Source organism: Mytilus edulis, chromosome 10 (assembly GCF_963676685.1).
Source record: "Mytilus edulis chromosome 10, xbMytEdul2.2, whole genome shotgun sequence".
NCBI lineage: Eukaryota > Metazoa > Mollusca > Bivalvia > Mytilida > Mytilidae > Mytilus > Mytilus edulis.
In genome coordinates, this window is record NC_092353.1 from 19,990,694 (window position 1) to 20,006,956 (window position 16,263).

The 16,263-nt window shown below is 31.1% G+C and overlaps 1 protein-coding gene across 15 annotated transcripts in view; it reads right to left on the reverse strand.

Moving 5' to 3' along the window:
- Positions 1–16,263, reverse strand: part of LOC139490581 (protein still life, isoform SIF type 1-like) — a 127,967-nt gene that overhangs the window by 48,336 nt on the left and 63,368 nt on the right. For all 15 annotated transcript variants that reach the window (XM_071277450.1, XM_071277452.1, XM_071277454.1 and 12 more), the window contains 3 exons: positions 14,239–14,360; positions 12,422–12,487; positions 9,163–10,270 (listed from right to left, as the gene is read on the reverse strand). In XM_071277450.1, the coding sequence (XP_071133551.1) occupies positions 9,163–10,270; positions 12,422–12,487; positions 14,239–14,360 (1,296 nt within the window). The remainder of the gene's footprint in view (positions 1–9,162; positions 10,271–12,421; positions 12,488–14,238; positions 14,361–16,263) is intronic.

The window sequence follows — 16,263 nt, forward strand, 5'->3', positions numbered from 1 at the left end:
CTTTCAAATCCAGAGTATGTTTTACTGTTCTTGAAAGCATGGTGAAGCTGATGCTGAACATATCTGTTCAAACACATTTTGATTTTTTGATTTGATTGTGTTTTAACGCCACTTTTTGGCACTGCTGTTGGGCTATTTTGTGGCAGCCTGTTTTTATCGGAGGAAGCTGGATTGCCCAGAGAAATTACCACGACCTTTGATAGCAAAACTGACAATCCTAGTCAATTAAGATTGGAGTTGAGTGAACCTGCACAAGCGGGTTTGACCTCTCAATCTCAGTGTTGACTGGTTAATGATTACAGTAGTTATAAACTACATATACCATGCGGCCACCAAAGCCTGAAAACAAACTTATTTTGACTTCTTGGCACCAATTATCTCTTATTAAATGTTATTTTTATGTATTTTTTCCTACTATTTAAGCAAGTAAGCAGTTTTCATGGATATATTAAAAGAGAGAGTGAAAGATTGAACAAAAGCCAAAATTAGCAAAATTCAGCATAAGAAATGAGTATGACATATGCTTATAGCTCATCAGGGGAAAAAATATGAAAAAACTTTGGACAGAAACAAATGGAAATCAATGTTTGGTGATTAAAACACACAAATTGAAGAAGTGTTAAAGCACGTGCAATGATAATCAATTTTCTACATGTATAAAGTGTAACTGATTACAGATTGCTACAAAGTGTAGAAGTAAAAGTTTGGTAAATTCCCAGGATCTCACCTCACCCCTTATCATCAACAGACAACAACAACTGATACAGCCTCTAGTATCTTATGCTATATCAGAATGAATATTATTCTATGGCAATTGATTATATCAAATTATTTTTCAAAGGAAGTAATAATCAGTGACTGACATCATAATTGTCCAAGTGTCAGATCCCAATTCAGTTAAGGTCACTGTAACATATAGTATATAAAACAATTATTACAAGGTATCCATGTATATGAAGAAGCTGAATGTCAGTGGTTATTGTTTGTTTATGTGGTTCATAATTGTTTCTGATCTCTCCTTTTTTATATAGATTAGACCTTGGTTTTCCTGTTTGAATGGTTTTACAATGGTCAATAGTTTTGGGCCATTTATAGCTTGCTGTTAGTTGTGAGCCAAGGCTCAATGTTGATGACCGTACTTTGACTTATAATGGTTTACTTTTATAAATTTTGACTTGGATAGTGAGTTGTCTCATTGGCACTCATACCACATCTCCTTATAGCTATTGGAGCATATTATTTAAGTAGATTGCATCATACGAATCTCCATGTAGACAGGTTGGACTAGCTTTTACAACAGTGTGTTGAATTCAATTTCTGACATTTCAGTTAAACATTTATGTCTACATAAGAGAATGTTGATTTCAGGGGTTTTTAACAGTAGTTTAACTGTTTTGAAAGTATCAAACTGTATACTTTATACCTTTCCTTGTGCTTAACCAAACCTCAAGTAGAGTATCATATTCTAAGTTAAAAGATTATCATATTTCTAATATCTTGTCTGAACAGTATGTGACAGTTAATCTTATAAATCCACATTGTAATGTTCTACAATATTCTGCTGAATCAGCACAGTAACAAACTAGCATCATCCAGACTTATTCTTTATCTGTTTGATGATTTTTTAAATGATAATTTTAATAATTCTACATCTTTATTACAGGTGGACATGCAGGAAACATCTTATCTGTTGAAAATCAAGGCAGACTCTAACATATATATCTACTTTAAAAAAAATAGTTTTACCCAGACTTTAAAAATCATATCTACTTTCAAAATTATCTTTTTACTCACGATGCATAAATTTAAAGTCTTATATGATATTTCAGGCAGACAAAATCATAAAACTTGAAACTTTGATAAAAAACAAAAAGGGGTGTATGGTATAGGCACTCAGATGGGATATTCAATATGACTAGCCCAAAAGGTATATTCCATGAATAGATTATCCAAAGTCAAGATAGAACTTAGAAACCAAGTGGTGACAGACTTTTAATCTGACAGATGCATTTTATCAGCTGGTGAAAAGACAGGTGAAAAAACATCAAAACTCTTAGAAGAAAACAAAGGTGAACAACACCACAAAAATCTGTACATAGTGAACATTCAACACAGACAATAAAACCAAAGCTGCAGTTGTCACTAAATTCTATATTTGTAGTAGAAATTTAAATCACAAAATCTACATTCTAGGCAGGTAAAACAAATCTGTATGATCTGTATGTACTGCAGTGATAAAAAAAAATCTTGTCTCCCAGTCTACATTTACTGTGAGTGAGCGAGTAAAACATACTCCCACTTTTGTATATTTCCAAAGTATAGGAAAACAGGAAACAGGTGTCTGGACAGACCCTAAATTCTAAAAAGGTGGTTGCAACACAAAGTAGAGTGGGGGTATAAAAACAAATATATCTACTATTATTCTTTTTAGAAATGCGAGCTAACCAACAAAACTGTAAAGCATTTTAGACAACAGATATTGGACAAATTTACTATGTCACCTCTATCAACCAATAACCTTCTTGTTGTCCAGCTATAGTCTACACATTTTAATTCTCTATCCATTGGTGGATCCAGGGGGGTTCTGGGGGTTGGAACCGCCCCTTTTTTTGGGATGATAAATGCATTTGAATGGGGACATATGGTTGGAACCCCCCCTTTTTCTTAAATGGCCGGATCCGCCCCTGTTATCAAATGTCACTTTTCTATAAGGTCAGTATTTCTCTGTGTCAGAGGGTGACAGGTTTTACTGTCATTTTGAATAAGGTGCATTGGTATGGATTGAATTAGGTTTTACTGTCATTTCTCATAATATGCATTGGTATGGATTGAATTAGGTTTTACTGTCATTTCTCATAATATGCATTGGTATGGAGGGAATTTGAACAATTTCACTACCTTAGAATACATACAAAACACTAGTGACCAAGTCAGACTCAATCTATTAAGTAATTACAACTTTCAATTACATATTTTCCCCATGTTAACTGCAGTAATGCATGTTATGCATGACATGCAGAAAATTTGTCCTTGGTGTATTACTTAAGGGCCATTACTAAACATGTCATTCTTTAAAAAATAAATTCCTTCCTACTATGAAATTCAACACTCATTAAACATGTATAAGGTTATGGCCCTATAGATCTTCATGATTTACCTGGAAGCTCAACCACAAATCAACAGTGAATGAATTGACATTCTTGTGAGGAAATATTTAGTATTTAAACTTAAAAAGACACATCCCTAATCATCTAATCTTCTTAGACATCAAAAGACAGGTGAAAAGTCATTACAGATAGTTTACACCTGGACATTATCAATCAATTATATGTAAGATCTTTCAAGGTACAAAAATGATTTACTAGGTTTTAAAAGGTATTCATTTCTACAGTTTAATTTGAGGAAAGTCATTATAATTTCACTTTACCAAATTAGGTGAAACTTTATACGAAGACAAAAATATTAAATCATTTTCTGAAACTCAACCATTTACTTCTGTTGAAAATTTCAAATTTAGTTATCTAAAACTTCAAGCTAAAACTGTACAAACTGAAAGTAAAAATTGTGACTTTGAGATGAAGAGCAGCAATAAATGCACTAATACTTTGATGAACTGTTTTTTCCTTATTATGTCAGGAGAATTCTGTCTCATGTACTTCCACCCTGCATCATAATCTTCCAAAATCCCTCAACTATGTGTGAAAAAATGCTACAGAAATGAAATGTGTTATTCTATCTTTCTATCTGACAATTAAATTGTTCCAATACAAATGTCAGCACTCAGCACTGGAATTATATATTTATTTTTTTTTGTCACATTATAAAAATATTGAGTACTGAGGTCTTGTATGTAAAAAAATTGACCATGTCCTTTTGTAGCAGAAAATTTAAAATAATTATATCAACTTACCCCCAGATGAAGCAGACCTTCGTACGATCATCCCTATTATATCCATAGCGGTGTATAATTATAAATAAAAACTAATATCCATACATCCTTTTTCTTTGTAAGAAAAAAAGTCAAATTCCTTGCTCTACTTGACACATTTCATTTGAGATGTAAATCCTGATAAGTTACTGACAATATCTAAATGAAACAATAGTCAACCTGTTTCACGGGTATGATTGCAACAATTTAAATGTTATCAGATTTCGTTACATGGTTTTTTTCTGTCCCATTGAAAAGTTGTTACAATTAAGATGTAGAAACACTTTACTGCATGAATTAGATAATTTCCTCCTATTATTTTGCTATAACTAACACTTTTCTTTAATCAGCTCATTGCTCAGTCAAATCCCTTCCAAGTTTCATACTGTGTTTGTGGCGACACTTCAATTATTACTCTTTCCCTGCTTTGTAATTATGGAGGAAAAGTCAAAACTTTTAAAGCCTAGTCTGTATTTAAACTAAAGCTTTACAAAGTTGTTATAATCAATCATAAAATGTTCAATAAGAGTAATTGGATGAAAGATAATAACAGTCTTAGTACCAGTACAGTATCTGTTCCCTTTTATAAGTTACACCAAATTTTTATCACAATGCTCATTAAAGAATAAAAGGATATAAAGTCGATTTTCAAGTGGATATTTAAATGACCAGTGGGCAGAACTTTAAATAAAATTTAATCAGTGTTGATAACAAACTTTTCTAAAATCCGCAGCAAACTAAAGTTGTCCTTATAAAATAGTACAAATATTATTCCTACATAAAGGTTTGATAGAAATACAATTGTATTTTGTTATCAACTTCACCACTTAAAAGTTAGACCTGACGTCTAATCCAATATAAGGTCAAGCTAATTACATAAACAGGTCCACTGGCTTATAGGGGTAGAACTATGCCAATTTGTTTGTGAAATTAATTCCACAACTTTGACATGATAAAGCATAACAAATTTTAAGACTCCAAATCTCTAAACACATCAGACGCTTGTCTCTTTTTTATGGTTACAGCTGAAACAGTAAGTAAAACATGGGAAATAATCACACCTGTCCTTTAGAAAGAAATCGTTGACATTATTCTAAAGTTGTAATCCATTAAAAGTCCAATTGTTTGGTTGTTTGCAAAGTGAATTATGTTTTCCTGTCCTCTATTAGGATTTCCATTGTCTTGAAAAGTCTTCCATTATTATGCTGCTTAAGTTATGGTTTAAGGCTGGATTTATTTCTCAGGATGTCATATGAACACAAATATGAATATAAATAGTTTCCGTCCAAATGGTTCAAAAGTCATAGTACTGAGTCTACTGACATAATGCTTCAAAGAAAGAAAAATCAAAGAAAAATCAGGAATCTTTCAATCAACCCTTGTCCAGGCAGTTATTTTGTGCGTAATTCAAAATAGCTGTACATCTACTGTCCAAGATTTCCTTCTTTGTACCAATGGTAATTAACTCCAGAAGAGAGGAGGCTGACAGCTCCAAGCAATCAACAAATGGTAATAAAGTCGAAGAAATCCCTGTTAGCAGTGATTCATCAAGTGTCCATACACCATCAGGTGCAACTCAATTTGTCAGATTTAATTAAACTGACCAATGCCTAACCAAGCATCTGTCCCATAAGAGCTAATGTCTTATTAAATATCATAATGATCAGTAACATCACTGACTAAAGCATTTAAAATTTAACTTCCAATTTACACAACAGAGGGCACCTGCTTTACTGACAGAAGATAAACAATGTAAACAAAACTATTCAAGGGTTGTTCACTTTCAGTAAATAAGTTTGAAGGAAAAGTCAATAACTTGATTAAATACTGGTCATTTTTGTTAAGTGGCTAAAATTCTTTCCAATGTTGTTGTATATGCATATTAATTTCATAGATTTCCAATAGTTATGTATACATGGTATATGCCAGCTTCCGATATTGGCACTTCTATTTCAGATCATATTTAGAATGGTTGAAAAACACAAATTATCATATCTCCAATAGTTTTAACAAGTTTTCCAATATTTAATTAGTAAACTTCCACAGACCAGGTATTTTGGACAGTGCTATTCTCTATTAAAGTAAACTGTTAACAGAATGGCACATATATCTCTAATGGTCCAGTTAATGATCTTACTGTTCATAACATGGCTAAGTCAAATACCATGGCAGTAAGATTAGTTTATCTACAGACAAAATCTCTAAAAAGTTTGTTTGAACTAGCATTTATCTTTTAATCAGCATCTGGTAGATAAGAGATAACAATTATATCTTCCACCTGGCTGTCTGATAATACAGCTCATCCAGACCTGCTTAAAACATTAAACAAAGCTAGTAATCCCTTAATCTTGCATGTGGACAACCATTTATTTTCTAATCCTTTCAAAGAAATGCTGTCAACAGATTTACAGAATAATGTTATCCCATTAAAAACATGAAAACTAGACAACACAAATCCATCAATGTACATACAACATATCAGTCTTAATTCACCAAAATGAGAAGTGAAATGCAGTCCAAATTTCTCTATAAAAATTAGCAGACATTGTTATATTCCCATTTATTTTAATTATATTGACTCTCACCTCTATTTTCCAAAGTACACTGCATTCAAAATAACAATAAACAAAAGGAATTATTATCGAACAAAATCTCCAGCGTATAAAATTCTCTACAATGCCATACAATTTCAATACTTTTTTTGTTATCGTAATCAAATTGAAAGTAAATTAAACAAACTTTTAATAACAATCGGTCTTTATGCACCGGTAGCACCATACATATAAAATGGAAAATTAACACTTTTCTGATTATTTCCTATTGTACAATATATATACCTAATCTGTAAAGATCCATTATCTCATTGGTAGGGCCTTTTAAATTCTGTGATTTGATCTACCTATATATATATATATATATATCTACGTTATGTAATTTTACAGGTATGATCTTACATTAATTACTTGAGCAGGTAGATAAGTCCTAATTACTGGATACCTGTGGATAAGAATAAGCCTACAATTTCATCTCTCATAAATGCTTAACACAAGCCTTAGTTTTCATTGACTCTTTATAAAGGATATCTTATTTCTTAATAGTTGTAACCTGCAGGCTTCATCTTACTTTTTTATTAGAACAATTTTGTTTAGTTGCATTGAGTTCAGTCAACAGCTGAAGCCAAACTTTAAAATTTAAGAAGAATATCGCATGTGAAACTGCAGCTTAAAATTGTAAAGAAAAAAGGCAAAATCTTTTACAACTACATAATGATCCTTTGAAGTGTTATATTTCATATGAAATGAAATAAAATGATGAAACACACAAAACCCAACTTTTCCTTGTTAGGACTCTAAAAAAAAAAAGTGAATGGCATAATGCAGGAAACAAACCCATAGATCAACTGAACAACGCCCTTAAATATGTCATTTTTTCCTCTTTTGAACAATAGGCTTTAAATGCATATTTTTAACCTATATTTGTTTACTACAGGTTTCTGATTTCTTAAGGTCACTTTAATTTGAATATTTCCCTATGTCAAATGATATGTTCACCTGCTTGTTTATAATAGATAGAAAGCAGTAATACACTTCAAAATCAACTGTGTATTCAATACCCACTTTTAATTGTGCACCTGTATTTTCACCTGCTGTTAATTACCTGTCCTTCATCCAAATATAGAATCATTTTATTATCCAGATAATATTACTACAGATATTTATTACACCATTTATTGGTTTTTGTAGAACAAATTATTATTTTATTACATGTTTTTTAATATGACTTTCCAATGGGAATAAGAATGTCTTTGTTATGTTATAGAAACAAGCACCTGTTATTTTGATAGCTGATTATGCTTAATATTGCAAAAGAATTAATCAAGGTAAAATGCTCTCTGTAGACATTGATTAGTACCATATCAACATGAAAACAGATAAAAGAAGATGTGGTATGATTTGCCAATCAGATAACTCTCCACAAGACCAAATGACACAAAAATTTAACAACTATAGGACGTCACTGTATGGCCTTCAACAATGAGCAAAGCCCATACTGCATAGTCAGCTATAAAAGGCCTCGAAATGACAATGTAAAACAATTCAAACTAGAAAACTTAAGTCTACTTTCTAGTATTTACATAGCACTAACATAAGAAAGCATATTAATGGAGTCTTATTTTGTCACCCTGTAGACATGAGAGCATTATAGCAGAGTATTTTAGATAAGGTTAAGCATGGAAGCCACTGCAAACTTACACATTTCCTTTTAATCATCAGTTGCCATCAAAATAATCAGTAGTTTTTTGTTGTTCAATTTTTACAAAGTTTGTATGCATTTGTAAAGGGTAAAATTAGAGGGTACACAGTAATGCAATATTGTAATTACCTCCCCTTAAACTCTATTTAGTACCAAGAATTTTCAAAACAAATTTCAAAGTATTCACAATGTCCTTTTGTAGTAAGAAAAACTAATCAATGGCTTTTGTAAATATTGACAATAAATGGTAATTTACAAGAAAAATCAATTTCTTTACACAAATTGATGCAAAAAAATACTCTAAATAATACACCATGTTCTGATTTTATCAACTAAATGAGACAGAAATGGATGCGCCACAAAGAACTTTTGTGCCATTATTAGAAAAAAATTGTCTGTTCCAATACAAGAAAACCTTAATGTTCCACATTGCATATTGCTTATTAGAAATTAATTAAATTTTATAACTGATAATGTAAACCAAGATGACTCTATTCATATTTAATGACTTTTTCTTTGCAATGGTCGTTATTTCATATTCAATGAAAAAAATTTATACAGCTATATAAAAAAATCATTAATTGTATTTAGAATTTAAATAAATGGGAATATACATTTAATATTGTACTTTTTAATAACTATTATCACAAATTATCCATCAAATGCAAATGGTGAAGGTGCATGTTATAATTGTTTTTTGTTTGCAAATTATTCATGTTCAAACCTGAAAAAGTGACAGAATTGTCAACTTGATGATGGTGGTACATAGAAATAGAAATGGCCATCCATCAGATTCCCCCGTCTACATACATTGCAAAGTTCTGCATGACAGAAGCAACAAATACTGTAATAATTGTTCCAGTAGAAATCATATTTTAAGAATATTTATTGTATTTGAAACTTATAATATGAAGAATTTCTATTGTATGCCCCCCTCCCCCTTAGAAAACTCAAGATTAAATTGACATATATCTTCTTACCTTGAGGTTGATCTTTAATACTAGCTTCAGATACTGTTGCATTATCACCAGCCATGCCCCCTATACCACTGTCAGGATAACTGTCCCTTGTGTAACTCTGTCGTGCACACTGATCACGTAATCGTAATTCATACTCTACCAACTGGGTCTGTTTTGATTTACTGGTCTCTGGAGCAACAAATGCAGAACCAGTTCCATTTATTTTGTGAGATTCTGAACTGCTACTGCTACTTCCATTGCGATGTCTGCTTTTTTCATTTATTTGATTGTTGCCAGCTCTGCGATTGTCGGATAATTTATTCTGACTATTTGAACAATTAACTCCCTTGACTTCTTCAGGAGACACAGGCAATGACTGTAACATTTTTCTTAAAACATCACTATCGAAATCCACATTAACTTCAGGATTAAGTGGTGTCAATGGTGTAAGGGGCTCTGGAGGAGAGGGCCATTCTGGTGAGGAGGAGGAAGATTTACGTTGTGGTGGACTCAATGCCTTGACAGGTTTTGGTGCTAGCACGCGTACTCTGTCAGTATGTTCTTTAGGTAAATCTTCCACAGATACATCTCCCACAAAAGCAGTTTCCATCTGTATATTTTCTACGCTTTGATTTGCTCTCCTCCGATCTGTTTTAGTGTCAGAACTAAATGTCACTGAAGCAGATCTTGCCGAATTTTCTTCTAAATATTTCTGTGTAAAATGTATAGCTGAAGCAGGTCGAGTGTTATTCAATAAACGATCCTCAACAAAAGACACATGAGAGGAAGCTGGGGCAGGCATGGATTTCCGATTGACAGCAAAACGTGAATCATTAGTAGAAGATTTTCTCAATTGCACAGTACCCGATGTGTTATCATAATTGTCATACACAGAAGAAGTGGATGAAGGTTTGAGAATTCCTGTTGGTTTGAACAACTGTGCGTCCTCCTCAGCCTCCATCTGACTTCGAGGTATGGTTGCTGACTTCTCTTTCTTTTCAGCAATGACATGATTGTCGACTAACGGATTATCTGAGTGAAGTTCGTGTGGAGAAGATATCGTTCTCCTGTGATGGTTGTGAACTGGTGAGTTTGGAGAGGAGATGGATCTATCTTTCCCTCGTATTCTCTGAAAAAAACCCAAATATAACCTGTACTATGATAGTAATATGTTTTTGGAAGCAGCATTATTGAAAAATAACAACATTAAAATTTTTACAGCTAATTTAAATAGTTAATATACCGAAATCATTTTTCAACAATGCTGGCGGTAGATTTTTACCAGAAGCCCTTCGTACCATCTCATTCATATGCTTTATGATATTAATTAAACAGAATAATAGGATGAGCAAGTCCAAATCAATTATTATAAAAAAAAAAGGCAAATATGAACAAGAAACTAATATACTAAGGCATTTTGAATAAGATGGTAAGGTAAGATTGCTTCTAGAGATGAAAATCACCCTTACCAGTGTCATGCCTTCATTATATATTACTGAGTTTCTATAAAGTTATAACTTCTATCATATTGACCTGTGTGTTAAGGTTAATAAAGGATCATTGTTTGAGTTAAGTTTTGAGTAAATAATTTTATTCAAGCAAAAATATATATTTTAATTATTTTTTTTTATTACTGAGTAGTTACATAAAGATCTAAAAGTCAACACTACATCAAACAGTTCTTTAAACTTTTTATGTATATTTTAAATAATTTTTTTATAACTGAAAAGTTGCATGAAGATCTCAGTCAAACATTACAATTAACAGATTCTTTACACTTTTTTTTAATTCTCTTATACATGTGGTATATGCATTGAGCTACATATAGTAACACTAGTTATGTGAATGAAGTCTCAACAAACACCAGTGTAATATAGATATTAGAATTGATTTTGACATTGATAAATCATCAATACAAGAGTTCTAGTACCCTTGACATGGCACATAATAGCCTGTATACTACATAGACATCTTCATAATACTTTACTTCACCCCTCAAGCTATAACTCATTCAAAGAGATCAATGTTATCCAATTTGTTCCAATTATAAAAATTTTGTACCATTGGGACTGACTTCAATAACTTTTTCTGTCTATGTTTCTCTGACTAACATGAGAAAGATCTGACTATCAACATTTTTAACCAGTAACAATTTTTCCTTTTATGTCTGACAACAACAACAAGATCTATATTGAATACTCAACCATTAGATAATTTTTATAGATTTTAAATGTTTATATACATCACAATTATTGATTTAGATTGTTGTGTCTGAAAAAATGTTCTCTGTCAATATTTGTTCGTTTGGAAAACAGTCTCAGCAATGGAATGATACACATCAGATCAACCAATTATAACTTGCTTTCTTTTATGTAATAAGTTGGTCATAGTTTTATAGTACCGTTTAAAAATCATTAACCTACATTTACTTAAATAAGTTATTCACACTTTAATATTCTAAAACAGATGCAAGCACACTTAAAACTACTTGTAGTTGTAAACAAACTCTTGATTAAACGAGTTTTGACAATTTAAAACTATATCAGCAAAATTTAATTTTAGAATTTTTTGTAATTAGAATCTAATAAATAATGCATAGACTTAAACTAAAAACTGGTCAATAAATGCAGTTGACTAAATTGTAATGCATGTAGATTAATAATTTAAATGTTTTTTGATACTTGTTCAAATAAAAAATACTTATACAGAAAAATACTGTCAACAATCTTTTTTGTCTAGATAGTATTTCAAAAAATAAATTGACCAAGGAAATTTTGTTTCTGTACTTTGAAGGCAATGGTTATCTCCCATTACAAATCTTTATAACTGGAGAAAATAATACATTGCAGTGAAATTAGACATCAAAAGGCAAATGAATATTATTTCTGAAGGATAATTATCATTTTTTATTTTTCTTTCATTTCAAATCTACACATGTTTTTTACATCTACCATAGTTTTATAATTATTACTTTGAAGACATATTTACATCCCCTTTTAACAAGTTATAAACAGCAGTCAAAAGGCTGAGTGTTATCTATTACACAGATATTCTTTTTCACTTCTATCACATTTCATAGAAAATGGGTTTCTAAATGGTTTAAATGAAATATTATACACTATAATCTACTCAGATACTACATTGCACTAAACAGAAGAGAAAGGAACATTTATCATGATAAAACATATATTTCTTCTCAATGCAATAAATATAATAAATAAATATTCATGTTATAATGATAACTGTTTTTCACCATATGATTTATATTGGCTATACAAACCTTTGGTGGACTTAGTCTTAAAGAACTGGCTGAAGTGGCTTTTCTTGAAAATTTCTGTGATAAGTTCTGAAAAAAAAAGGATTGCAATTTTATTTTATTCTGTAGAATTAAAAAAAATCTTGAACCTTGAGAACATAATACTATGCACCAATCTTGTATGACTATTTCTTTGCTCAAAACAAGGATTGATTTTTTTATTAGTGTTTTAAGCCACTTTCCACATTATTGTGCTATTTAGTGGCGATCATTTTTATTTGGGGAGGAAGCCTGAAGAGTGCCCAGAGAAAAACCAGAGTGCCCAGAGAAAAACCACCGACCTTAGTTATGAAACTGACAATCCTAGTCTAGAATAAGTCAATAAAGGTTTGAGTCAAGTGCATCTGCCCTGTCAGCAATTCGACCCCAAAACCTCAGTGTGACTGATAAAGTAGTTTGACAACTTCGACTACTTACCCATCTTGGTCCCCCAAAATAAGGAAATATATAGAAATTGTGTAACAGAAAAGATCACAAAGATGTAATACGTTTTGTCTTAAACTAGAGTTCTACTGTGGCATTCTTCAAATCTTCGTGTACACACCTGTGATAAAATATAACTATATTGTATATCAGCTGAATGGAATTTCATGATTTGTTTGGGCTGTTCCAGCAATACTCCAAAGTCTGATGCATAGTACTAATGAGTTACTTGAGTTCATTCAGTGTATATGAAGTCATTAAACAATCCACCATAGCTGCGGTGTAAGAACATTATCATTGTACACAAATAGGGTTGATTTTATGTTTTTGTTAAAGTGTAACATAAGCTCTAAAATGTGCTTAATGCAACCATGTCTTTTGATATATGAACTAAACACCACCAGTCATTTGTTTTTATACATATGTTTAATCTATAGAGATTATCAAACTTATGGCGCGGAATCAGGGTCAAAAATACTTATTTACGAATAAACATAATTATTTCTGTATATACGGAATTCGATTTATGTATATACGTAAATCGAATTCCGTATATACGTTAATCGAATTCTGTATATACAGAAATAATTACGTATATACGTAAATTGAATTCTGTATATACATAAATCGAATTCCGTATATACAGAAATAATTATGTATATACGTAAATATACAGAAATAATTATGTATATACGAAATTCGATTTACGTATATACGAAATTCAATTAACGTATATACAGAATTCGATTTACGTATATACGTAAATCGAATTCCGTATATACAGAAATACTATCTTTCTGTCTTTACATAAATATTTCTGTATATACGGAATTATTTCTGTATATACGTAATTCGATTTCTGTATATACGTTATTCGATTTCTGTGTATACGGAATTAATTTTGTATATACGTAATTCTATTTCTGTGTATACGGAATTATTTCTGTATATACATAATTGGAATAACGTATATACGTAATTAGTTTTGTATATACGTAAATCGAATTATGTATATACACAAAGAAGTATTTTTGACCCTGATTCCGCGCCATACAAACTTAACATCCTTTTACTAATAGGTATAATGATTTTGTGATGTTTCATTACAAAGAAAATGGATGAAAAGTTACCTCCAAATCTTACTATTTCTTTTTATATCAATTTTGAAATATAGAAATAAGATGAAGTTTAATTGCAAATGAGACAATTCTCCACTAGAGACCACATGACATAGAACTTAATACCTATAGGTCACTGTACAGCCTTCAACAAATTTTTCTTGGCATCAGGTTTCAGTGCTTATGTAAATAACATGGTTCTAAGAATGAATACCATTGTTGAACCTTATAACTACTCACACTACAACAATCCCTAAATCTTTTGGCATCAGCTGGAGTAGTAAAATTAAGTCCCCATTCATATTTAGTCAGACCATCTCTCCAATGTACAAAACTTTCTGTTGCTGGACAAATTATCGTCCCTAGAAAATAAATCCTAAAATTTTAATCTGACATTACACAAACTATAAAAAAAAACATTGTTTATTTTTTGTAATTATAACGTAATCTTTTCCAGCTGTGTTTTTTTCCTTTTTAGGAGTGTAAAAACTCCTTGATGAATTATCCCTCGGTTTTCATATCTGTTTCCAGATATAACTTTATTTCAAGACAGAGTGATCATTTTTTATTTGTCTAACTGAACATATTTTGAAGGACATTACGACAGACTGAATGATTTTACCTGCAAAATTTAATTAAGTTCATGATGTATTTCTTGTACTCTATATAAGATAAAACTTAAAATTACCGTGGATTCATTTTATCTTTACACAGTTACATTTTTCGTTGATGTTTAGCAAAAGTCTGCATACAGGCTGATAGAAAGATCTTGCTACTGAGGTCCCCCAAAATAAAGAAATATGTTGAAATTATGTAACAGAAAAGATCACAAAGATCTAATACTTTTTGCCTAAAACTAGAGTTCTGCTGTGGCATACTGACATTTAAATTTGTGGTTTACCTTTCTTTACCCACAAAATGCACGAACATTCTATTCAACAAACAATAATGAATCTGAAAGTTCTTTGATCTAGGTCAATGAAATTATCCGTATAATTCTAAATCCCAAATATGCATTTTAATGTAATTGATAGTTACAATGAAGTCATATATAATTTTAAATTATACCCTTCTGATATGTATTGATCTAAATTAAGATTTATCATACAGTTAAATATAGTTTAGCTCGTCCTGTTTCTGTCCTTAACAATACATCAATAATGCAATGTAAATTAAGTCACAGTTTTATTTCTTCACTTAAAGCTTAAATTCACAAAAGATTTCTAATTTAAAGCAATTATTTGGTAATATATTCCACTAAAAGTCTTCCCTTTCATTGATGTATGGTGACAATTGATGCAAGTTTTATATGTAAAAGGGACATAACTCTAAGTAGAATATCGTGATGATATTGACACAAGTCAGGACCATCTAAACCCACCTACTATTATGGGATATTGATGTATTGCAATGAAATAGATGTCTGTGTATCAATAAGAGTTGTCCCGCCATTTCTGGCTGTAGATGGATGAAAAATAATCATATGACGTTAAAAACTGGTCACATGGGGTATTCTTTCAACATATCTGTGGAGAATTTAGGTATAATTTTTTAAACTAGAAATTCAACGAGCTTTTTGTATGGCTCACTTGACATTTCTAAATAAAATGGATGCAATGCAAAATGAATATTACTGATAAAAACTTTTAGTGAAGCAAATACGTGAGATTTGGTCAAAATTGAAAACATCAAAGAGAAAAAAAACAATAGTTCAAAGGAAAATGCAACAAAAAAAGCATGAACATGCGTAAGTCTCACGCGAAATGTCTGAGACTTGGCAGCCCTGTTTTGGTCAAAACCAATTATCTCTTAGATCTTGTCCTACTGATAATTGTTACGCCCTTTAGGGCAGTTAAGTAATAAACTCAGGACACTAATAGAGAAAACTTACTACCCACCCATCATTACTTAAAAATAATTGGTCCCCCATTGAACATTTTCTAATTTTTAATCTCATCCAAGGTTTTAAGAGTAGAAATCTTCATTCAAAGAAAAGGATTCAACAAAAAAATGATAAAAAAAAAAAATAGATGTTTCCTGGTACAACAAAGTGATGACATATGAACAGACTGAGAAACAGAAAAAAAATTCTTTAAATCTGGAGTCTTAATAATTTTGTATCTTTTTTCTATTTGTATATAATCATAGGAGGCAGGAGAGGGCAGGCAATGCTAAGTTCAAGGGGACAAAAAAATAAATTTGATTTGGTATACTGAGTCTTGTCCTCTATGATCATGTTTAACTGATGTCTACAAAAGCAGTATA